Genomic DNA, 25,298 nt, shown 5'->3' on the forward strand with positions numbered 1-25,298 from the left:
TTTCTTTATTTCCTTCTTTCTCTCCTCTTTTTTCCTTTTTTCCTTCCTCTCCCTTCTTTCCCTCATTCATTCTTTCCCTCCATTTTCTTTCATTCTCTACTTTCTTCCTCTTCTTCCTTCTCTCCCTTCCTCTTCTTCCTCATCTTTTTCGTTTTCATAATACTCTTCTTCTCTACCGTTCGTTTTTCTCCCTCCTCTGTCCCTCCCTTTTCCTCCCACGTACACCACCACCATTTTATGCTACCCTCTCCCCAGACCTTCCTTCCCTTCCTCCTCTACCTCTCTTCAAACCCTCCTTACTTCCTTCATCCTCTCCTCAAACCCTCCTTACCTCCCTCCTCAACCTCTCTTCAAACCCTTCTTACCTCCCTCTCCTCAAACCCTCCTTCCCTCCCTCCCTCTACCTCTCAACGCCCACATCTTCACCACTCCTCTCCCCTTTTCTCTCCTCTCTCTCCTCCTCCTTCTTCCCTTAATCTCTCACCTTTCTCATCTTTCCCTGTAGACTCTCTTTCCCTCACCCATTTGGTCCTTTCCAATATTTCATGGCGTGAAGGTCGACCTGATGGAGAGGTCATGTCGGCGTGGTGGAGGTTGCTGGTATGGGTCACTGCTTCGACGCCTTCCTCGCCTCCTCGACATCTTCCTCGCCTCCTCCTCACCGTCTCAACGCCTTCCTCGCCTTCTCAATACCTTCCTCACTACATGACAGAGTTGGCTACGTTAGAACACCTTTACTTCAGTTATTACTTCATGCGGTAAAACAGTTGTTGATGAACTGTTTCATCTTGTCGACAAAGGTGATGGGAATTATTATTTTTTTTATTGGTGTTTACTGTTTGCTGGACGCGTGTTTACTGTTGTTTACTGTTTGCTGGACGCGTGTTTACTGTTGTTTACTGTTTGCTAGATAATTGTTTGTTTACTCTGTTTACTGTTCGATGGAGAATTATTTTGTTGTTAATAGATCTTTGTTTGTTTATTGTCTTTACTGTTTACCTACCCCAACACCTTTCACCCCTCACCCCCCCACCCCACACCCTTTCACCCCCTCACCCCTTCCCCCCTTTCCCTCCCTTCCACCCCTCACCTCCTGCCCCCCCTCACCCCTTTCCCCTCAGCCCCTTTTGCCCCTACCCCTTCCTACCCCCTCCTACCCCTTTCCTACCCCCCTTTCCTCACCCCTTTCCTACCCCTTCACCCCTTTCCTACCCCTCACCCCCTCACCTTTCCTACCCCCTACCCCCCCCCCTTCCCTACCCCCCCCACCCCCCTTTCCCTACCCCCACCCTTTTCCTACCCCTTCACCCTCTTCCCTACCCCTTCACCCCTTTCCTGCCCCTTCACCCCCCTTCCCCCCTACCTCACCCTTTCCTACCCCTTCACCCCTTTCCCTACCCCTTCACCCCCTTTCTTACCCCTTCTTTCCACCCTGCACCATAGGAGACCCCTCACACCCCCTGCAGGTATTCTCCAGGTACTTGGGAGGAACTTAACTCTAATTCTCTCACGAAAACACCTTCTCAGATCGCAGTTTTGAGCACCATCGGTTTAGAGTTTTTTGGCCCCGAGTGTTCAAAGTTTTTTTTTTTCAGGAGAAGTTTCATAAAAAGTTTCCTTGATGCTTTTGTGTTTGGACTTGGTCACACCCTAAGACTGGGAGGAGGAGGAGGAGGAGGAAGAAAGGAAGGAAGAGGAGAAGGAGGGAAAGAGGAGGGAGAAGGAGGAAAGAGAAGAGAAGGGGTTAAGGGAAAGAGGAAAATCAGGATTGGAACAAACACAAGAAGAGAAAGTTATTAAGGGGAGATCCAATTAGAAAGTCAAACTGCAAACTCGGCATGAAAGTTGGGTTTTCTCAAGGCTCTCTCACCGACGATATTTGACGTGGTGGCCCTGCCTCCCTAAGCCCCCCCTCCCTCACCTCCCCTCCCCTCACCTCACCCCCCTCCCCCACCCCCCCCCTCCCCCTCCCCCTCCCCTCACCCCCCCCCTCCCCTCACCTCCCCCTCCCCTCCCCCCTCCCCTCACCCCCCTCCCCTCACCCCTCCCCTCCTCTCACCCCTCACCCCCCTCCCCTCAACCCCCCCACAATATTTCCTAATCTATTCTTAACAGTCTTGTGGAAGAATTTTGTCATAGAGTTTTCCGAAGCAGACCGACCGACAGACAGACAGACAGACACGCGTGGGTAGATGATGAGTGAGAGTAATACTGAAGAGAGAAGAGATGAGGGCAGGGCTGAGAGAGAGAGAATCTTTAAGCTGATTGGAAGTTACTTAGAATGATAATGCAGGTCTTGGAATGAGTGGGTCGGTGGTGGGTCGTGTGTGCGTGTATGATGGAGGAGGGAGAGGTGTGACAGGTGAGAGGGGGTTAAGAGGATGGATGGTGTTTGATCAGTGTAGCTCAGGGCGAGTGTGAGATGATGGATTGACCCTCCTGAGAGAGAGAGATAATGGCGTAGACCGGTTGTTGGCAGTGAGGGGAGGTAGGGGGTTAAGTGGGGTGATTGATGGAGAAGAGGATTTTTCCCAGTCCTGGCGTGATTGGTAAACATCCCCCACCCCCCTTCTCTTTCTCTCCTTATGGCGGCAGGGAGGAAGTAATCAATGCTGGTAGATTGTGACAGGTAGGAGGAATTAATTGCTATTGGAATATTATATGATAGAGCATTGAAAGGACTTGGAAAACACACACACACACACACACACACACTCACTCACTCACTCACTCACTCACTCCTCACTCACTCACTCACTCACTCACTCACTCACTCACTCCTCACTCACTCCTCCTCTCTCTCTCTCTCTCTCTCTCTCTCTCTCTCTCTCTCTCTCTCTCTCTCTCTCTCTCTCTCTCTCTCTCTCTCTCTTCGTAAGGCAGTGAGGGTGGTGGCAGTGTGTACCGAGGGGAGGGCGGCAGGGGTAGAAACACACGACATAAACACCGGGGATGTATGGGGTGGGTGGGTGTGGGTGATGTAGAGAGGGAGGAGGAGGAAGTCCAAGAAGGGAAGGTGAGGTTATGATGGGAGAGAGAGAGGCGTGGCGAGGGTAAGGAATGGTGATGTGTGATTAGTGTAGCTCAGAGAGAGAGAGAGAGACTTGATTGACCTCTGTGTTTACTTGCACGTACTGTACAGTCTCTCACCAATCTCCGAGACGTGGAATTAGTGAGTGAGCGAGTGAGTCTCCAGGGAAGAAGGTAAAATTTGGCACTGAAAAACTGGGGTTAATGATTACCCAAGTGACGAGTATAGTAGTTAGTTTGTGTCTGTCCGTGTGTTTGTCCGTCTGGAGGGGGGGGAGGGACGCGATACTTCTCAACACATCAAACTTTAGTGTTAATTAAATTATTATAAAACTCTAATTATTGTCTACATCATTATTACCAGATACCGATATATATATTTTTATGGGGGGTCAGAGGTCAAGGTCACTCTTAGTAAAGAGTTGGTCACATGACTGAACAGCGTAACGAGATGACATGAGGCCCTCGGGCAGTCTTGTTGATACGTGTGTTTTTGTTGTCAGAAAGTTGTTACGTTCCCATGAGTTTTGTTGTTAGCGAGTTGTTGTTTTTGTTTTAATGTATTCATGTGTTTCAGGGACCCGGGTCTTTAAGCACCGTTCAGAACGTCTCTTCCCACACTAAACGACAACTTTGAGAGGTTAAAAAAAGGTGTGTGTGTGTGTGCGCGCTCGTGCGTGCGTGCGTGCGTGCGTGCGTGCGTGTGTGTGTGTGTGTGTGTGTGTGTGTGTGTGTGTGTGTGTGCGCGCTCGTGTGCGTGTGTGTGTGTGCGTGTGTGCGTGTTATTAGTTGTGAAGGCTATTATATCATAAATTACATTAGTTACCTTCCTGGTTATTATCCCCTGCTAAAACATGCTTGAGTGGAGGGTATATAAAAGGCTTTACTCTGTTTGTCTGTCTGTATAAATAATTTCCGGAGCTTTAACTCAAGAATATGTTAATACTGCAATAACATTATCATACAGATTAGGCTAATGGTAGAGAGCTGCTTTATACACATGAATACTGCTGCAGCTTAGGGATTATTTTTTATATGGAGGATTATAGATGTCAGTCATAGTGTTTGTTTTGGTCTGTCATTGTATATATTCGTCACCAGAAACTAAGGATTATAGGTGTCAGTTTTGTTCCGTCATTGTAACTCTTCATCACCAGGTCCAAGAATTATAGGTGCCAGTGTCCATTTTGTTCCATCTCTGTGTCCAACCTCGTCAACAGGAACCAGGAATTATAGGTACCAGTGTCCATTTTGTGCCATCTCTGTGTCCAACCTCGTCAACAGGAACCAGGAATTATAGGTGCCAGTGTCCCATCCTGTGCCACCAGCCCTGAACCATCACACTGCTGTCCCATTTCCCTCGAGTTTATATCCTGGTCGCTGTCTCGCCTTTGGGTCATCAAGATCTCGCTCACCTGTGTCCGCCTCACCTACCTGTAAGCCTTAAATTACCTGGCCTTTATCTCGTACTCTGTGTCATGGGCTCTGTGTCTGCAGGTTCCCACACCAAGAGGGAGGGAAAAAAGTTGTGATCCGCATTGTTCTTTTCCTGTTTGGTGCTCGCGTGCAATCAATTACCTGGTGTTTACCTGTCCCTTTGGTTTTCCGAACTTGTTGGGGGGTTCTTTAAGTCTGAAATGGTTACGTATCTGAAGATTAGGTTAGGTCAGGTTAGGTTAGGTTAGGGTAGTTAATCTTCAAGTGAAATAATCTGGAGTGGTTGATTTTCAGGTGATTTGCCCTAAATTATCCTGGCGTTTTACATGTCATTGATTCATGGATCCCACTGTACCTCCCCTCCCCCCCCCCTGCCCCCCTCATCCCTTCCCTCTCCCAGCGGTGTTACGTAACCCAGGTGGGAGTTGCAGTGACCAACCAGCTTGTTAGTGGCGGCCTCTGGTAAAGCCTTCAGTCGCCCCTCCTCTACGTAATCAAGTTTTGGTCAAAATGGGATCAAGGTGAAGGTCAACAGGTACTATACACCAGGCGGCCAGGTAAACTCAGGTAGCTGTCGTCGTCGTCAGGTGAAGTTTAAGGTAGACTAAGGTAAACTTTAAGGTTAAAATCTAAGGTAAACGTAGGTAAATTTCAAGGTAAACTCAGGTAAACGTTATAATAAAGTCAAGGTGATAAATTTGGGTATTCGTAACAGTAAACTCGTGTAAACTATAAAGTAAACTTGGAGATAAACTCAGAAAGACTTGACAGTAAACTCAGGGGGAACTCAGATAACCCCAGGGGAGCCTAAAGGTAAATTCAGGTGAAGTGAAAAGCAGAATAAAGTAAACCTGAGGGTATATTCTGGTGAAACTGACAGTAAACTCGCCGGTAGACTCGGGTAGACTGCGGTAGAAGGTGGGAAGCCGCGGGGATTTGGTCTAGCTGTAACATCGCCTTTATGCTACGTCCCATACTGAAGACCCGTTGTGTTCCGCTTCTGGCTGACCCTAATATACGGTGGGTTCCTTTATACGGTGGGTTCCTTTATGCGGTGGGTTCCTTTATACGGTGGGTTCCTTTATACGGTGGGTTCCTTTATACGGTGGGTTCCTTTATGCGGTGGGTTCCTTTATGCGGTGGGTTCCTTTATGCGGTGGGTTCCTTTATGCGGTGGGTTCCTTTATGCGGTGGGTTCCTTTATGCGGTGAGTTCCTTTATACGGTGGGTTCCTTTATGCGGTGGGTTCCTTTATGCGGTGGGTTCCTTTATGCGGTGGGTTTTCCTTTATGCGGTGGGTTCCCTTTTATACAGTGCAGGTTCCTTTATGCGGTGGGTTCCTTTATATACGGTGGGTTTTTTATACGGTGGGTTTTTTATACGGTGGGTTCCTTTATACGGTGGGTTCCTTTACGGTGGGTTCCTTTACACGGTGGGTTCCTTTACACGGTGGGTTCCTTTATACTGTGGGTTCTTTTGTATGGCGGGTTCCTATATAAGGCAAGACACTGTATAAGGCACATTCCCTTATATTCTACTACGCCCTTATCCTTCGCTTGCCCTCAAATTAATTCTTCCCTGATCAAGCGTGTTACCTGGGTGAGACAGGTGTGTAGTGCAGGTGTGTTCTAGATAAATATGTGTGTGTCATATTAATTTTATCTTCTCTTTGTCGTCTTCATCACTACACACACACGCGCACGCACGCACGCACGCACGCACACACACACACACACACACACACACACACACACACACACACAGTGATTGACAAGAGTGGAAGTGATTGACTCAAAATAATTTAGATAATTAAGTGAATGAAATCTTTGCCGGTAACACTAATCATAATTTATATTCATCCTCTCGTATTGAAAACATTAAATTATTATTCTAATTATTTGTACAGGTGATGACGATAATTGTAATGATATTAATGACAGGAGTAAGAGTAAAGTTAATGATGATAATAATAAACTCATGATAAAACAATAAAGGCAACATGAACATAAATAAATAACAGTTAGAATCCTCTTAGTAATCCATGAGCCCAAGAAATATATATAATTTAATCATTTATCTATTTAACGCAATGAAAATATTAGTATAAATATTAAGCAATAAACAGAGACTCACGAGGTAGATTATTTTATAGGATTATTATATGTTTACCAGAATTAGAGGAAGATAATCTACTATAAATTATATTCGTTAGCAGCCAAATTATTAGTTAAATCGGATAATAATTATTAGTATTAACATTATTTAAATAGACGTTTGTAATTTAGTTCACTTTTTATAATTATCTTATGGACGAAGTTTGGAAGTTATAAAATGTAATTAATTTGTACAGGTAATTAAGGAAGGCGGGTGTGTTTACCCCTATTGACGTCACACCCAGCGAAGGATCTGATTGGTGGCCTGTCTTCCATCTTGTGTTTGTGTCTGATTGAGAAAAGGTGTTTGTTTGTTTTGAATTTTGATGCGTAAGGGTTGTGGTTTATGAGGGGTGAGGGTTGTGGTTTATGAGGGGTGAGAGTTGTGGTTTATGAGGGGTGAGGGCTGTGGTTTATGAGGGGTGAGGGCTGTGGTTTATGAGGGGTGAGAGTTGTGGTTTATGAGGGGTGAGGGTTGTGGTTTATGAGGGGTGAGGGTTGTGGTTTATGAGGGTGAGGTTGTGGTTTTATGAGAGTTGTGGTTTATGAGGAGTGAGAGTTGTGGCTTTTGAGAGTTGTGGTTTATGAGGGGTGAGAGTTGTGGTTTATGAGGAGTGAGAGTTGCGGCTTGTGAGGGTTGTGGTTTATGAGGGGTGAGAGTTGTGGTTTATGAGGAGTGAGAGTTGCGGCTTGTGAGGGTTGTGGTTTATGAGGGGTGAAGGTTGTGGTTTATGAGGGGTGAGAGTTGTGGTTTAATGAGAGGTGAAGGTTGGTGTAGAATAGGTCAGTTTTATCGTCCGTTACATCACCGCTGTTGACCCCTTGCGAGAGTGTTTTCAGCGCCACCATTCACCCTCATCACCTTTACTTACCCACAAGACGCCATTTTATAGTGTGTTGTGGGTCATTACCTGTGATGTGCTCTTAGGCAACTTTGAACCCCCACGTTTTCTTCCACCTCTGGTCTAACACGTCTTGGGAGGGCGTCAAGAACAAACTCCCAGATGTCCTGAAAGTTATCCTTCTCCTCTACCTGGGGAAACATTAATCACATCTCCACACCTCAATACTCGAGTGTAATTTTTTCAGGTGTGTGGGGGGGGCAGTGTTGCCCTCACCACTGACGTCTCATTGCTGTAGAATTTATATCGAAAACGTTCCATATTTTTGTTTTGGTGTGTGTGTGTGTGTGTGTGTGTGTGTGTGTGTGTGTGTGTGTGTGTGTGTGTGTGTGTGTTACTCCCCTGAGTGATGTATTGTTTCTGGCCTGCAAGGATTTTTTTTTGGTAACTGTTCCTTAACAGTTAAAGACCAATTCTTGGAAACTGTGGTTTATTTTTTTTAAGTGACAAAACATTTCGGTAGAGAACCGCCCTCACACACGTCCCAGATGCAAACGTCAGCAGCGACACACACCACATGCACCCCCCCCACCACATGCACCCTTGCCCTCTTCCTCCCCATACCCCCCACTGTTCACTACCAACACTAGGTCGTATGGCCACAAGTTGCCTCAGACCTTGCAGGAAAGTGGAATAATAGTTTCAACATGTTGAATGACGTCACTGTTCCCTACAGTTATAGAGCTGACTCACTGTTCTTTAAGTGTCTAGGCTTGTATAAAAGAATTTACAGGTCACGGTGTGTTACACACACACACACACACACACACCAGGCAACTCGTGCAACATTCATCTGGTATTGGAAAATATAAATGTTTTGCTGACGTATGATGGCCACGTTGGGTCTCGTCGTGAGGGATTGACAGTGGTCATGTATTTTGTCCAACGTGTAAATTTAGCGACTCCTTCACCATGCACGCGCTGGTGATGGTGGAGATAGTGGTGGTGGTGGTGGTTCGAGTCTTCACCAACACATCTCCCCCCTGATGGTCACGAGGTGGGAATAAACGTGTCGGGGTATTGACCAGTGGCCATGTGTCTTACCTGGAGGTGTAAATTTAAACACATCCACAATTTACTTAGTGGAGGTGAGTCTGAGGTGGTGGTGGTGGCTCCTCAAGGGTAACAGCCCGGAGTCTTTGATCTCTCTCGCACACACACACACACGATGATGGTGTGACAAGGGGGTCTACACCACTACTAACTTATGGACTAAGTTTATGTGCTATTAACATGTAGAAGTTATTGTACCTGGAGATATAATATAAATTTACCTTGAGCTATTTTCTAACTCTACCTGGAGATACACTAACTATACCTGGACCTGTATTATAGCTGTACTTGCACCTGTTGTAGTAGCGTAATAAATGTTCACTATTACCTACGTATTATGTCGTTCAGTACTAATATTTTTCCCTTAAAATACCTATACCTGTACTTGTTTCTTCTATCTGTACTTGCCACACCTGTCACACCTGTCACACCTGTAATATTGTTTATAAATCAAATCGTGATGGTATTCCCATATGGCTCAACACCTTTACAATTACCATGTAGATTGTAAATGTGAAAAGGTTAGGTTAGGTTAAGTTTGGTTAGGTTAGGTTTGGTTTGGTTAGGGTTGGTTAGGTTAGGTTAGGTTAGGTTAAATCTATCAGACTCTTTGTGTTGGTGTCCAGACTGCCTCTCCCTACCAACGAAGCAAATCTAATGCAAATATAATTCAGGTGAGACACGAGGATAACGTAGTGTCCGCCATTGTTGTGTTAATCCTGGGGGGAAAAAATTCTATCCCTCACGTGGGGGGGGGGGGAATTTAACATTATCAGTCATGTCAGGGAAGGCGGTAGGTTAAGCTGACTAAAAGTAATTAAAGAAAATATAAATAATTAGTGGAGTTATTAGCACAGGTATTGGTCGTGTCAGTCATTCAGTTGTTCAACGAGTCAGATCTGTCAGTCAGTGTGTTTATTAACCTGTCAGTCAGTCATTCGGTCACAGTCAGTCAGAATTACTACCCATAGAACTTACTGGCTCAACAAAATGTATCCCGGTCAGTTAAATTAGTTAATTCAGTCAGTCGGTCAGTTAGAATTACTACTTATATAACTTACTGACTGTTACCTGAGCCTTTTACACAATAAGTTACAACTCCAGAAAATGATAATCAAACTATCCAGGTGACCCCTCTCTCACTGCAGCCTCCCTCGCTCTCCCTCCACTGCTACCTGCCTCGGAGTCAGTTCAGTATCACCCTGCCATCCTCACCCTCCCTCCTCCGCTGCTACTGCCTGTTTCAGAGTCAGTTCACTTTCTCTAATCAGTAGTTCAGTTAAGTCACCCTGCTTTATATATCTCCTCCCTCCCTCCCTCCCTCCCTCCCTCCCTCCCTCCCTCCTTCCTGCCTGCCTCGGAGTCAGTTCACTATTGGATAAAGATAAACTCACTAAATTTCCTCGTTCGATCTGAGTTTTACGTCCGATTTACTGTTCGGAAACGCATCGGGCTCTTTAAAACGATTTGGTCTACAGAAACGACCTTGTTAGGGTGAGCGGGGGGGCTGCAGGTGTGTTGGCTCTCTCTCTCTCACACACACACACACACACACACACACACACACACACACACACTAGGCTAGGTTAAATTAGGATAGTTTAGGTTAGGTTAAGTTTGTGTTGTTAGGTCAATTTAGGTTAGTTAAGGTTAGGTTAGGTTAGGATTCAGACCCCCATAGCTGGTCGTTGTGTACACTTCACCGGAAATACCAAAAGGAATGATGGTCAGATTCAGACAAGTTTACTCCCCCCCTATTGGCTCTCTCTTTCCACTCTCTCTCTCTCTCTCTCTCAGTGCAGGGTTGGGTTATGTCTCACACTGTCTCCTGTCTCTCAGTGGCGCCCCTCTGTCTCTCGCCACCAGGTATTTGCGCGCGCGCACACACACACACACACACACACACACAAACTTTCCTGATCGTATGGGGAAATTTACCGTGTGTGGATGTGTGTTTAGTGTGGGGAGAGCAACAACTGTGTGTGTGTGTGTGTGTGTGTGTGTGACGGACAGACAGACAGACAGACAGACCAATTAATACCTGACCATAAAGCCTTAAAAATGTGACCAGTAAATAGTGATTAGTAATTGCTTGCTCTGGCCCGCTGTACCGAGAATTAAAGAAGTAAAGAAAGAGGAGGAAGTGGAGGAGCAAGAGGAGGAAGAAAAGAAGCAGGAGGAGATTGGAGGAAGAGGAGCAGCAGGAGGAGAATGAGGAGGAGATTAGAGAAAGAAGAGGAATAATAATAGAGAGTAGGAGAATAAAATGAGGAGGAGGAACATGACTCGATAGGAAGAGGAAGAACAGGCTGGTGAGGAAGGAGGGAATTGGGAGTATAGAGGGAGTGATATCTACGCTAAGTGGAGAAAGGGAAGATTGTGAGGTGTCTTGTTACGGCCGTCTGTCGGGGGGGTGGAGGTCAGAAGTTTCAAAGTGTCTAATGCTCTTTGTTAAGCCATCCAGCAACAAAGCTAAACCATCCATCAATCATACTAAAGCCATCCAACCCTCGCTACGCCATCCAGCCACGCACTAATCCCCATCCCCACCTCCCCCCCCCCAAAAAAAAATATATATATTCAATTTAATCTGCCTTGCTGTAACTCACTTTGCCATGCGTGAACTACTCCTCCCTCTCCCACCTGTCCACCTTCTCTCACTCACACCACTCACTCACTCACTCATTCACACCACTCACTCAGCTACCCTACCACAATGTCACTCACTTACACCACTCACTCAGCCACCATCCTACCCTACCACAATGCCACTCACTCACACCACTCACTCAGCCACCCTCCTACCCTACCACAATGCCACTCACTCACTCTCACAAAGCCATTCACTCACACAAAGCCACTGACTCAGCCACCCTCCAAGCCCCACCACAAAGCCCCTCGGGAAGGCACCAAGCTTGGAATGGAAAGTTAAGTTGAGTGGGAGTGTTTGAGTAAGTCAGGTCGCTGTTAGGAAAATGAGGGAGTCGGGTACACTGCGAGTCTCCGGGGTTTGTCCTGCCCTCTCCCCTCTCCCAGCCCACTCCCACTCTCCACGGCCCTCTCCCACTGTCCCTGGCCCCTCTCCCCTCCTCCTCAGCCTCTCCCACTCTCCTCGGCCCTCTCCCTCTCCCCGGCCCTCCTCCACTGTCCCCAACCCCTCCCCCCTCCCCAGCCCCTCCCCACTCTCCCAGCCTCCCCCTCTCCCCGGCCCCTCCTCCCACTCTCCCCAGCCCTCCCCACTCTCCCCAGCCCCTCCCACTCTCCCCAGCCCCTCTCCCTCTCCCCAGCCCCTCTCCCTCTCCTGGCCCCTCTCCCACCTCCTCGACAACTCTAGCCTGCTCCCCCTTTCACCTTCCTGCTCCTCTCTTCCCCTCACTGCGTCTCTTTCTCCTACCCCATCCCATCAGTGTATCTCCCTCCATCTACCTTCTGACTCTCCTCCCCTCCTCCTTCTCGCTCCTCCTTCCTACCCTCTCTCCCTCATTCCTCCGGTCCTCCCTCCCTCCCTCCCTCCACAAATCCTTCTCCATCATTTCTCATCTTCCCTCCTCTCACGATGTTGCTGCTCCGTTACCTGTTACCTCTTGCCGCGTGCGTGCGTGCGTGCGTGCGTGCGTGCGTGCGTGCGTGCGTGCAGTGAAGATAATATGTATTGCCTTGAGCCCTTGACACATTATGGTGATGGTGGTGTAATATGCCCTCAGCACACACTCATCTTCACACGTCGCCTGTCCTGCCTCACACGTCAGGAGCCGGTCTGAGAGGAGGCGGAGGTGGTAGTGTGAGTGTCAGGTACAAGGGACTGAGATGTGACGTTAGTGCTGGTGGTTCCCTTGAGGTTACGCCCTTCTCTCTCCCCGTCACGCCGTCTGTCACAACCCGTCACGCCTGTCATTCCCCAACACCTGAGCCACGTCTTTGATACCTGCTTGAGGGGGGGGGGTGGAGGGGAGCTTAAAGGCAGTTTTGGAGAATATTTTCATGGTGGTAGTTTTGGTAACCACTCTTCTCTCCTCTGTTCCCTGTCTCCCTCTCCCCTACATCTTGTCATCTCTCTCTCTCTCTCTCCTTTCTCTCCCCTTACCCCTCATCTCTCCTCTCCCTCCCCTATTTCTCTCTCCCCTCCCTCCCTCCATCCCCCTCGTCTCCCCTCTCCCCATCCAGGACTTTTAGCTCGACAAAAGCCCTCGCTTTTAGTACTATTTCAACCTCCTCACGCTGACCACTCCATTACCTGGCTATCACTCTCCCCTTCTCCCCCCCCCTTACTCTCCCCCTCTCAATTTTTATTCACTTCTCCTTTCCTCTCTCTCTCCTTTCCCTCCTCCTTCTTTCTCCATCCCTCACACTTTTACTCTTATTCTCACTTTTCCTCAGTCTCCCCCCTCTCCTTTATCCACTCCCACCTCTTACTCCCCCTCCTCTCCTCCACTTTTAATCCCCCTTACCTTCCACATTCATTCCTCTGCCACTTTCCTTCATTTCTCCCTCCTCTTCTCCCTCCCTCTCCCCCCACCTCTTCCTTTCTCTTTTTGTTTCTATTGCCTTGATTACCTTCCCTTCCCTTTTCTCCTCCTCCCCCTCCTTCCTTATCTTTCCCTCCTCCCTTCTCCGCTCCTCCTTCCTTTCCCTTCCCATCTCTCCTTCTACCCTCCTCTCCCACTGCACCTCCACCTCTCTTGCCCCCAGAACTAGAGCCCCCATCCCCCTAAGCCCTCCCAGCCGTGCCCCCCCCCCAACCTGCCGACGCTGCGCCATTGAGGCCAAAAAATGAGAAGTCTTGCGTCAGGAGGTCGAGTGACTGGTGACCTGGTGACTGTGTGTGTGGCCTCTTGATCGTATGCACACAGCCTGGTGACCACGTGTATAGAGCCTGTTGACCGTGTGTACACAAATTGGTGATTGTGTATACACAGTGTGGTGAAAGGTACTGACCCTGGTGAAGCCATTAAGAGAACTGCTGAGTTAGAGTAAGCCCACTGGCCTGGAATTGAGCAGGGCGGGGAGCTAGGAGGAGGCAGGAGCCAGGATGAGGCAGGGCCGTGGAGGAGGGCGGGTAGTGGAGGGCAGGGCAATGGCAGGAGGGAGAGCTGTGGAAGGGGGAGGCGCTGGTGGACGAGCAGGCAATGGGTGAGGTGAGGTTAGAGATGAAGCCGGGGCAGAGGGGGGAGGAGGAAGCCTCTTAACCCAACCCTTCCCCGCCCTACCGTACCCTGCCTTGCCCTGTCCCACCCCTTCCCTACCCCTACTTTGCCCCGCTCCGCCTTACTCTGCCCGCCCTGCCCCTCGCCCCCCCTCGCCCCCCCCCTCGCCCCCACTCTGCCTCGCCCCTTCTCGCCCTGCTTCGACCCGACCCGACCAGTGACCCGGCCGGCCGAGCCCGCCCCACGGTGACGACAGCCACGCAGGAGCCACCCCCCCCACACAGAGTTCCTCATTTTACTCTCCCTCCTGTTGTCTCCGAAAAGTTGAAGTGTTGTTCAGTCTGGCTGTGAGTGAGTGTGGCCTCTCGCCAGATTTGTCTAGGTCACACCTTCCCAGTGCCACACCCTGCCAGTGCCACACCCTGCCAGTGCCACACCCTGCCAGTGCCACGCCCTGCCAGTACCACGCCCTGCCAGTACCACATCCTCCCAATACCATACCAGTACCACACCATACCAGTACCACACCCCGCAATACCACACTCTGCCTGTACCATACCTTCTCAATACCACACCCTTACAGTACCACACCCTCCACCACCACGATCCACCACCACCGCCACTATACAGCCCCAGCACCACCACCATACATCCTCCAACACCACTATACACCCTCCAACACCACAACACACTCTCCAACACCACAACACACTTTCCAACACCACTACACACCCTCGAATACCATTCATACACCCTCCAACACCACCACACACTCTCCACCACCACCACACACCCTCCAACACCACCACACACCCTCCAACACCACCGTACACCCTCCAACACCACCATACACCCCTCCAACACCACACACCCTCAACACCACCCACACACCCTCCAACACCACCCACACCCCTCCAACACCACCACACACCCTCCAACACCACCACACCACCCTCCAACACCACCACCACACACCCTCCATACCACCATGCACCCTCCAACACCACCATACACCCTCCAACACCATACACCCTCCAACACCCATACACCCCTCCAACACCACCACCACACACCCTCCAACACCACCACCACACCCTCCAACACCACCACACACCCTCCAACACCACCACACACCTCCAACACCACCATGCCCTCAACACCACCATACACCCCTCCAACACCACCCACACACCCTCCAACACCACCATACACCCTCCAACACCACCATACACCCCTCCAACACCACCATACACCCCTCCAATACCTCCAGGCTAGGCAGGTGTGTCGCTTTAACCTGATGGATCACACCCAAGCCTCACATTGTCCTCTTCACACCTGATTTGAATACCCGATGGTAGAGATTACGACCCCCTCTACCTGTGTGTGTTTGGGGGGGGGGGAAATTGGAGATAGACGATTGGATTAATGTTTTTAACCTCAGTCAATTTCCTGGATTGGTGTGAGGTGTTAGCGTAGTCAGTCACTCTCGATGATTAGGGTGTTGCTCTGGGATTGGAGTGTCCCTGTAGGATTGGAATGTTCCTATAGGATTGGAGTGTTCCTATAGGATTGGAAGTGACATTGTGGGTTTCAGAGGGGCGATGGAAGTTTGGAATTGGGAGGAGGGGGCGGTTGGGACGAAGCAGGTTTGAAATATAAACTGCAGGCTTGGAAGGGACTTTGTGGGCTTGAAATGGGCACCGCAGGTTTGGAATGCACCCAGTAAGCTTGGAAAGGTCATTACGGGGTGTGGAAGTGAGGGGGAGGCGGAGAGAGAGGGAGACTACATTGCCTAGTTCGAATGGGCAGCACCCACTTGGAATTCTTGCTACAGCGGGTTGGAAGGGGGAACTGCACGGCGGGATTCCTGTTGCGCGGAAGGCAGATTTTAGGAGTCCGGGGAAATTAGAACCCGGTACAATAAAACCTAGGGAAATTAGAACCCGGTACAATTGAACCTAGGGAAATTAGAACCCAGGACAAACGAACCCAAAACCTAAGACAAACGAACCCAAGACGGTAATAGAAGAAGCACCGTCTCTCGCCACACTCATCACTGGATACACGAAGTTTGGCCATTAATGATGTTCACATTGTGTGTGTGTGTGTGTGTGTGTGTGTGGTCTGCCTCGCCCAACCACCTCATCGCCCACACCCACTCGCCATCTCTTCCACCCGCCCACCACCACCCGCCCACCACCACCACTACTTACGCTCATCTTATTTCTCAAGTGTTTTATCCAGTGAAAGTCCATGAAGTGAGTGCAAGACGGGGCTGGATAATTTTGTTTTTCATTTTTTTTTTTCATCCTCATTTTCATCGACTTATTCCACTAGTTTGAACGTAATTCATTGAAAGTGAGCGAAGAAATATCGAGTGTTTCTTTATGCATTACACAAGTCCATGAAATTGAGTGTAAAGACGAGGGTGGGTAACGATACTTGGTTATTTTTTTTTATTTCTTTCGTTTTTTCTCGATTAATTTCACCAGTTTGAGTGTAATTTATTGATTGTGTTGACTCTTTAAAACGGGTAAAAAAAATATAGGTAAGTCCATCAGGTGTGTATTGAGGTGGGGTTTGGGGGAGAGGGACTTAGATCTTTCATGGGGGAATGACAAATTTTCCTCTAGGTGGGGGGGTGGGATTTAATTGGGGGGGTGATAGGGGTTTATGGGATTTCGAGGGAAGAAGTGATGGGGGTTTTGGGGTAGGGGTGATGGGGTTTCGGGGGGGTGGTAAGGGTGGGTCCATGGATTAGTGTGAGGTTAAGTAAAAATATCTTGGGCGTTTCATTACGGTAATTTATAAGTTCAAAAGTCCGTGAAATGTGTCAAGAGGAGGAAGAAAAGAAGTTGTCATTTTTTTATGGTGTCATGTTACTCAGTTTATTTGGTATATTTTTAATTTGTATTTTTTTTCATCCTGTGAGTACATGAAAAGTTTGTGTGAGAGAGAGAGAGAGAGAGAGAGAGAGAGAGAGTCTCTTACCCTTTCATTGACTTATATGAAAAGTTTAAACGACAGTAAAACTCCACGAGAAGTGCCTTAAGACGTGAGTTCTCTTGTGGGAAGAAAAACGATCTTGGGTTCATACCGTAAAAACCATAAAACATCTCCAGCACGAGCAGTCAGCAGTGCCTGGCGTTCCTCTAGATTCCACAGTGAAGCCCATCAGAGAGCTACGCCCAGAAGAACGTTTCGCCTACCTTCTGCCAGCACTAGTGAACTATATACCTGGAGTTGATGTGTGTACTTCCGTTTGTCTATAATTTGGTTGGGGAAGTTACGCCAGACTAACGTTCGCCAGCGTTTTGCCAACTCGAGGAATGGTGTATCCCTAAAACCCGGGATGACATGTTTATAGCAGGTACGCCACACTAACTGTCGCCGGCACCAGCATTAGATTTTAATTGTCGGCAGCAGGAAGTTGACCCAGGCATTAGGGTATTGGTGGAGGCCGGAGTAGAGAGTACGGTGTGAAGATCAGGGTTAATGACGTTGTTAGGTTGGGTCAGGGTGCTCGTTAGGTCAGGGGTGGGGGAGATAGGGATGGGGGCGTGCGGAAGGGTGTCGAGTAGGGGGAAGGTGGATGGGGGAGGAGGAAAAGGTTAGGGGAGGGCTCTGGGGTAGAGGAGGGAGATGTGTCAATACTTCCGCTGAAGTCATCATCAAGTTAGTGTGGTGTTTTCTTTAACTGTGGTCCAATCAGGAATCTTTGTTGTTTACTTGAGAGGAGAGAGAGAGAGAGAGAGAGAGAGAGAGAGAGAGAGAGAGAGAGAGAGAGAGAGAGGAGAGAGAGAGAGAGAGAGAGAGAGAGGAGAGAGAGAGAGAGAGAGAGAGAGAGAGAGAGAGAGATAATAATTAATTTGGTTTATTGAAGAGCTTAAATAGCTTAAAAATATACAGTTACATATTTGGGGAATGGGTTACGAATTACAAATAATATACAAGTGACATAAGTGACACAAATAAGACATATAATAACTTAGATGGGGATCAGCTCAAACTACAGTTCATTTCAGCATAGTGACAGTGTAGGGAGCAGTGTTTACTGGGAGTGAATACACTGATTTATTACATGTTATTGATAATTTTTACAATGGTTGGGACTGGGTTGTTCTTATAGCGATCAGTTCGTGCACGTATGGGCTGGATGGTGGTCAGGTGTCGAATAAAATTAGCTGTGGACCAGTGTAGCAGATTAAATGAGGATGGTAGAAGCTTCTACCAAATTTGGTAGATGAGGTCGTGGTGATGTGGGTCAGAGAGCTTCTAAAGGATCACAGTGTGTTGAGCGGCTTCTTGATATGTGTGAGTGAGAAGGAGAGACATCTTGCATGCCCTCTTTTGCACTTTTTTCTAGGTATGCTTTATGCTAGTGACATTTAGGAGGAAGACCAGGTGGGGAGGTATAGGTGAGCTTAAGTATGAATGTTGTGTAAACACTGAGGAGCTCTGTGCAGGAACCTGAGGGACTTGAGTTTATGGAGGAGGTGGACGGAAACTGAGGATTTGACAACTTTACCTCGGACGTGTGAAGCTCAAATTAGCCGAGCGTCTATGGTGACGCTGGAGAGCCGTGGACCTACAACCCTGGAGTGTGTTCGGACCTAAAGTAATGGAAGGAGGTGGGACAATGTCGGAGGAGAGGTTGATGTGCATAACCATGGTCTTGGTATGGTTGATGGTGACATGGTTGTTGGTAGCCCAGTTTTGGAGACTGTTCAATAAATCCTGAAGGGCGGCATAGTTGGGAGCAGAATTGTTGACGCTGATCCCAATGGTGGAGTCGTCGACATATTTCCAGCGAGCAGGGGTTTCTCTTAGGGCATCATTGATGAGCATAAGGAAGCAGAGTGGTCCCATCTTGGTGCCTTGGGGGACGCCACAGGTGAGTGACTGAAAGGTGGAGACAGCCCCTCGGAAGCGTACAGCTTGGCGTCGGTCACTGTGTGTGTGTGTGTGTGTAAGATATCAGAACACTCATCTATACCTGCCTGACCTTATTACAGGTGTGTGTGTGTGTGTGTGTGTAGGAGGAGACCATGAGAACAGGTGTTGGTGAGCCAGTGTTTGGAGTATGGAAGTGCAGACGGTCCGGGAGCTTAACGTTAGTAGGTAGACCAGTGACCACACCACACTAGGATAGGGTACTTGTGTTTGCGTGAAGATCGAGTTCGTGGATATCCTGAAGGAGAGAGAGTAGGATATCTCTTGGAGGATGAGAAGGATGTCTGCTTCCACGATATGTTGCTCGTTGTAATGATGATAATGATGAAGGAGGAAGGTGGATAATAATGATGATGATGACGGAGGAAGATAGATGATGATTATGGAGGAGGAGGAGGAGGAAGAGGGGATAGAGACGACGAAGAAAATAATAATAATACAAGGAATTTAATGGGGAAGAGGAGTCGGGATGATGATGATGATGATGATGATGATGATGAAGAAGAAGAAGACCGATTGATTAGCTGTATATGTTGATGACATGCGAACAGTGAAGGAGAGAGAGAGAGAGAGAGAGAGAGAGAGAGAGAGAGAGAGAGAGAGAGAGAGAGAGAGAGAGAGAGAGAGAGAGAGAGAGAGAGAGAGAGAGAGAGAGAGAGACCAAAGTTGTATGTGTTGTGATTCCTTCCAGTCAAAACAAGAATGCCTCAAGTTCTCAACACGCTGCCACGTCCTATACTGCCTTACATGACGTTTAAAAGCTGGAATGAGGAAGAGTACGAGGAGGAGGAGGAGGTGGCATGGTAAAGATGGAGGCACTTGGCGGAAGGTTAGCGATGAGGAAGACGCTGATAACGAGGTGTATGATGCGAGTTAATGAGGAAGGTGATAGCCTGGGTTTATGAGGCGGTAACACCTGAGTACTGAAAAAAAAAAGTCCCTCTAAATGTGTATTTTTGAGGTTACGTTTAGTCAGACCACACCACACCACACTACACCATACCACACTACACCATACCACACTACACCATACCACACTACACCATACCACACTACACCATACCACACTACACCACACCACACTACACCACACCAGACCAGCGCCTGCCTCTCGTGATTTGACTGAGGGATGGTTTCACCTTTCGATGGATGTATTTTCTTTTAGAGTGTGGACTTAATGTATCTAATGATTAGAGTTTTTTTGTAGAGAAAGAAGAGTAGGGGTGGAGGAAGAAAGTTAGGGTTAGGGTTAGCTGAGCTAATAGTGTGTTAGGGTTGTGTTCTGGGTTAGTTATTGTCTGTCGGTACAAGCACTAGACAGTGTGTGCGTGTGTGCGCGCGCGCTTGTATGTATGTGTGTGTGCGCGCGCGCTTGTATGTATGTGTGTGTGCGCGCGCGCTTGTATGTATGTGTGTGTGCGCGCGGTTGTGTGTAGAAGCGCGAGACAAACAAAGATACTGAGGGGAATTTTGTTGATTTATGACACCCTCTCTCCATGCATTAATTGCTTCTAAGAATCACCATTTGACTCAATACTCCCTCCACCCTTTATTACCTGGGTGGCTCCTCCCTCCACCCACCACTTTCACCCTCCACCCAGCACCACTTTCACCTCCACCCACTGGTGGTCTCTCCACCCACCACTTTCACCCTCCACCCACCAGCCCCACCCACTCACCACCCCACCCACTCCACCACACCCACCACCCACCACCACCCCTGAACCCACCACCCCCCACCCTTCTGCATGTCCCGCCGGCGACAAACGTACCCAGGAAGGCCTAGCTGGTGGTGGTGCTGCTGCCATTATGTCCAATATTTACGAGGCGAAAAACCCGATACTACACAGGTAGGGGTGAGGGAGGAGGTGGAGAGATAAGAGGGGTGGAGATGAGAGAAGATGGGGGTGTTAATGTGTGGAGGTGAGGGGTGTGTGGGAGGAAATGGTTAGAGGGGAGATATGAGGTTGTTGATGTAGTGGGAATGTGGGTGATGGGGTTGGAGGTGTGGGTTTTGGGTGTTGTTTTATGGGTGGGGTGGTGGAGATGGGGTCGTAACAATGGTTTTAAATTAGATAAATTTAGATTTAGGCGCGAAATAGGTAAACACTGGTTTGGAAACAGAGTAGTGGATGAATGGTACAAGTTACCAAATATCATCATTAACTCGAATACGCTGGATAGCTTCAAACATAGGTTGGATGCTTATATGAGCAATAGGGGTTGGGTGTAAACGGGACTGCCCAGTATTGGCCAATAGGCCCGCTGCAGTTTCCTCCATTCTTATGTTCTTATGTTCTTAGGGGTGATGGAGATGGGGTTGAGGGGTGGTGGAGATGGGGTTGAGGGGTGATGGAGATGGGGTTGAAGGGTGGTGGAGATGGGGTTGAGGGGTGATGGAAGGGGTTGTCATTAATGGCACACTTTACGTCACAGCATTAGGGACATGGAGGATTTTATTTTGCCGAGCTGGAGGCTGACTTACCTTCAATATTACACGAGGCGTAATGGACTGTGTTTATTGACACGGTCACAACTTTACTCAACCCGCTCACTCACCTGTGCTCTCCTACCTGTCACACACACACACCTGTCCTATCATACCTATTCCTTGACCCTCTCTTTCACTCACCTGTCTCATATACACCTGCCTCAGACACCTGCAAGAACCATAGATTACGTATTCATGGAAATCTCTCTCAGGGTGAGTTTTTGTGGGGTGTGGCGAAGGAGAATTAGTGTTATAATAATGAGAGGAGGACATCTTGGCCCGGCGGATGGTACAGGTGCAGTTTAGACAAAACCCAATTTGCATACATTATGGTGGTGGTGGGGCGGGGTAATACCTTGATCCACTTCACAACACCGCCGCCAAGACCAGATGCGAGAAAGAACGGACACCACCACCATCTTTCTTCTTGTTCTTGTTGTTCTTGTTCTTGTTCTTCTTGTTCTTGTTCTTCTTGTTCTTTTTCTTGTTCTTCTTGTTCTTCTTCTTGTTCTTGTTCTTCTTCTTGTTCTTGGTCTTCTTCTTGTTCTTCTTCTTGTTCTTGTTTTTGTTCTTCTTGTTCTTGTTCTTCTTGTTCTTCTTGTTTTTCTTCTTGTTGTTGTTCTTCTTCTTCCGTGGTGGGTCTTTGCACGGTAATGGAGGATGTGGTTTCTCTATTGACCAAGTTCTTTCATTCATTAGTCCTTCCTCTTCTTCCCCCTCCTCTGCCCCTCTCTCTGTTGCCTCCCTCTCTTTCTCTCCTCGTATTTCTTCTCTCCATCCATCTATTAGTATTTTCCTTCTCTTTTTCCACCTGCAGTATCCTCCACCTCTCCTTCCTCCTCCCTCCACTTTCTACCTCTTCCTTCCATTTTCCACTTTCTCCTTCGAACTTCCACCTCTTCCCTCCACCCTTTACCTTCATTCCCCACCTCTTCCCTCCACCCTTTACCTTCATTCTCCACCTCTTCCCTCCACCCTTTACCTTCATATTCCACCTCGTCCCTTCTCTCTCTACCTCCCACCTCCTCCCTCCACCTTCCACCTCCTTCCTCCTCTCTATCCCTCCAGTCTATGACCATCCATTTGTTTCTCTCCAGTAGCTCCTCCACCCACAAGTCTTCCTACACCTACTATTTCCTCCACCCATTAGTTAGCCGCCTCTACTGTTTCTCCACTTCTCTTGATCACACTCCCTCCTCCACTACTTACCTGGTCGCTTTCGGCCTTTCTTGGGTCAGAATTTCCCCAAAAAAAAAACCTGGATGATTTTTTTTTCTCAACCGTGCCAAGGTTAACGGATCTACTGTAGGTATAAGGTAGAGTCTCAACTGTACTTGTGGTGCCATTTTGAATGTTTCTTTTTGTGCGTTTTGTCATGAGTTACGGGGTAGTTCATATCTCCAGCTGTGAGGAAATTCTAACCGACGAACATGTAAGAATTATCCCTCCCCCTACTCCCCCCCCTACTCCCCTACCCCCCGTCTCATGATCCTTGGCGTTCCATGCATTCTTTTTACCTTCCTGACCTTTCTATCCAACCCTCTTCCCTCCAGGGCACGGATGTTGGCTTGTTCCTGATTTGGGACCGGGAGTGGCTGTGCTGCACCCCCTCTGGGCTGGCTGTCCTCCTCGCCTCACACCACCTCACCCTGCCTGGCCAGGTTCCGACATGGGAGTGGCCCTACCACCACCTTACTCCTCGTCCCGGCCCGCTGCCGTCTGCTCCCCGCCCCGGCCTGGCCATCCCTCTGCCCCTGGCTCGACATCCCCCTGTCCCGGCCTGGCCATCTCCCTGCCCCGGGTCTGGCCATCCCTCCCTGCCCCTGGCCATCCCTCCCCTGCCCCTGGCCATCCTCCCTCCCCTGCCCCCATCCTCCCCGCCCCTCCCCGCCCCGCCCCGGCCTGGCCATCCCTCCCCCGCCCCGGCCTGGCCATCCCCTCCCCGCTCCGACCTGGCCCTCCCCTCCCCGCTCCGGCCTGGCCATCCCCTCCATGGCCCGGCCTGGCCATTCCCTCCTCGTTCCGGTGTGTCGCCCCTTCCCCCATCCTCGCCCTGGCCAGGCCCCTGAGCCTGGGTGTGGTCGGGGCGTCCCCCGGGGCATCTATCAGGCTCAGGACGGGTCTCGGGGATTACATTAAACGCCATCCCCATTCAGCGGCGGCCACCAGCCTGGCCAGCCGTCGTGGCCCCCGACACCCGTTACGCTTTTTCCTGTTGGTTAGTGGCTTAGTTCCTGACCCTCTGGTTAGTGGCTACCTCCTGACCCTCTGGTTAGTGGCTTTCTCCTGACCCTCTGGCTAGTGACTAAAGGATGATCTTTGGCTTGTGACTAAAGGATGGTGTCTAGTCTCCAACAATGGCTAGTGGCTAGCCCAAAGCCTGGCTAGTTCCCTGATGTTCTAGTCCCTGTACCTTTTTTTTTCACACTTCCAAGTCTTTTTTTTTCCATTGTGATGCAGTGTGACCGAAGCCAAGCACACATAGTGACGCTCTTCATTCATTGTATTTCATTCTCTTACTTCTGTGGTTTTCCTTCCTACACTGTGTCTGTATCACTCCCCTCTTCACCCTCATTAATAACCCAGCAACACCCATCAGCAGGACGCCCAGCCCCTAATACCCACTGGACGCCATGATGCTCTCCACTCATCACGCACACTGCTGCTTCCTGGATGTCCACCTCACATCCAGTACCTCCCTCACCCTATCTTTTTCACAGTTGTTCTTTTTCTCCTATTTACTAAGCTCTCATATCACATTCTCTTAACCTGCCCTTATCACCTTAGCTCCCGAACACTCACTGGACGCGGAGAGAGGTGATAGGCAGCAGGAAACAGAGGGGATGGTGGGAGCAAGAGAGGTGTTGGGAAGCAGGGAGGAAGGAGGATAGGGAAGGCAGGTCATCTATGTTACCTCAAGAGCTGCTCCTTGATATTCATTGCGCAGCGCTGGGTCTTGATGGCCCCACAAAGTGGCGCCGGGAACCCATGGCAAACATGGAGCAGTTTTCTCATATTTTGAAACTACACTACACTTAGCGGAGGGCGTGACCTTCGCCCGCGCCGTCTACACTGCTCCGGCAGAACACTTGACTTGATTATGTAGTTGTTAGAGTGAAGTGGTGGCACCCGCCCGCCCGCTCCAGCTGATATGGTGCGGCTTAACCCTCCTGAAGGTGGAACATAGTTATTCTTAGGTCTCTTGAAGGTGTAGCTCGGATATTTTATGCAGCATCGTCTGGGAAACAAGTTGGTCATGCATGCTGAGGCAGACAAGATGGGTTGGGTGAAGTAAGAAGCGGGGAATGTATGAAGTTGTTGCCCGCAATGTTGGAGACGCATCTCCCTTACTGCCGATGGTGGGGAGTTGGGGCACTGAGGCGCTCATCTCGTCCAGTCTGTAGTAGGAGTCCTGGACATTGGAGACCTCTTGTCCAGCCGATGGCAGGCGCCTGGAACACTAATAACACCCGAACCCCCAGTAGATGCCATGAACACTGACCCCTCAGCAGGAGCCTGGAACACACTCCCCCCATTCCCTCGTCCAGACACCGCGGCAGGGGGCTCTCAGACCCTGAATGTCAGCAGCGATCTCTCTCGTCTGTCAAGCTTGCCAGCACCCGTGGCGTAAATCCCGCCAGCACCCCGGCACACACCAGGGGCACCACACGCTGTGTCTGTCATCTGATTTGTGAGAGTGGGTCTACTTGTTCTTTATTCCATGTTATTGCAGCCGAGAATCCTGGCTTTTGTCAGTTGATGTGTGACCTACAAACACCTTTTACTTGTCTCTCTTTCTTGTCTCTACTCGATAAATTAACCTGGAATAGAATTGTGTGTAATACAGTGGTGAGTAATATTAATGCGATATATGGCTGGTGAAGCGACGAGTGAGTTATGAGTTGTGTTGTCATGGTGACGTCACAAGTGTAAACACGGCGATGGTGGTGTTGATATCGATATGGGGGACGTGTGTGTGTGTGTGTGTGTGTGTGTGTGTGTGTGTGTGTGTGTGTGTGTGTGTGTGTGTGTGTGTGTGTGTGTGTGTGTGTGTGTGTGTGTGTGTGTGTGTGTGTGTGTGTGTGTGTGTGTGTGTGTGTGTGTGTGTGTGTGTGTGTGTGTGTGTGTGTGTGTG

General features: G+C 49.1%; 1 protein-coding gene across 1 annotated transcript in view; it reads left to right on the plus strand.

Annotated features, from left to right (window-relative positions):
• The first annotated feature begins 602 nt into the window (after positions 1-602).
• The window catches only part of LOC121867881 (tetraspanin-15-like), a 60,449-nt gene continuing 35,753 nt past the window's right edge, over positions 603-25,298 (plus strand). Inside the window, exons 1-3 of the mRNA XM_042368005.1 lie at positions 603-722; positions 4,315-4,466; positions 13,492-13,545. Coding sequence (XP_042223939.1) covers positions 603-722; positions 4,315-4,466; positions 13,492-13,545 — 326 coding nt within the window. The remainder of the gene's footprint in view (positions 723-4,314; positions 4,467-13,491; positions 13,546-25,298) is intronic.

The sequence above is a fragment of the Homarus americanus genome, unplaced genomic scaffold (genome assembly GCF_018991925.1).
Source record: "Homarus americanus isolate GMGI-L3 unplaced genomic scaffold, GMGI_Hamer_2.0 scaffold37032, whole genome shotgun sequence".
NCBI classification, from domain to species: Eukaryota; Metazoa; Arthropoda; class Malacostraca; order Decapoda; family Nephropidae; genus Homarus; species Homarus americanus.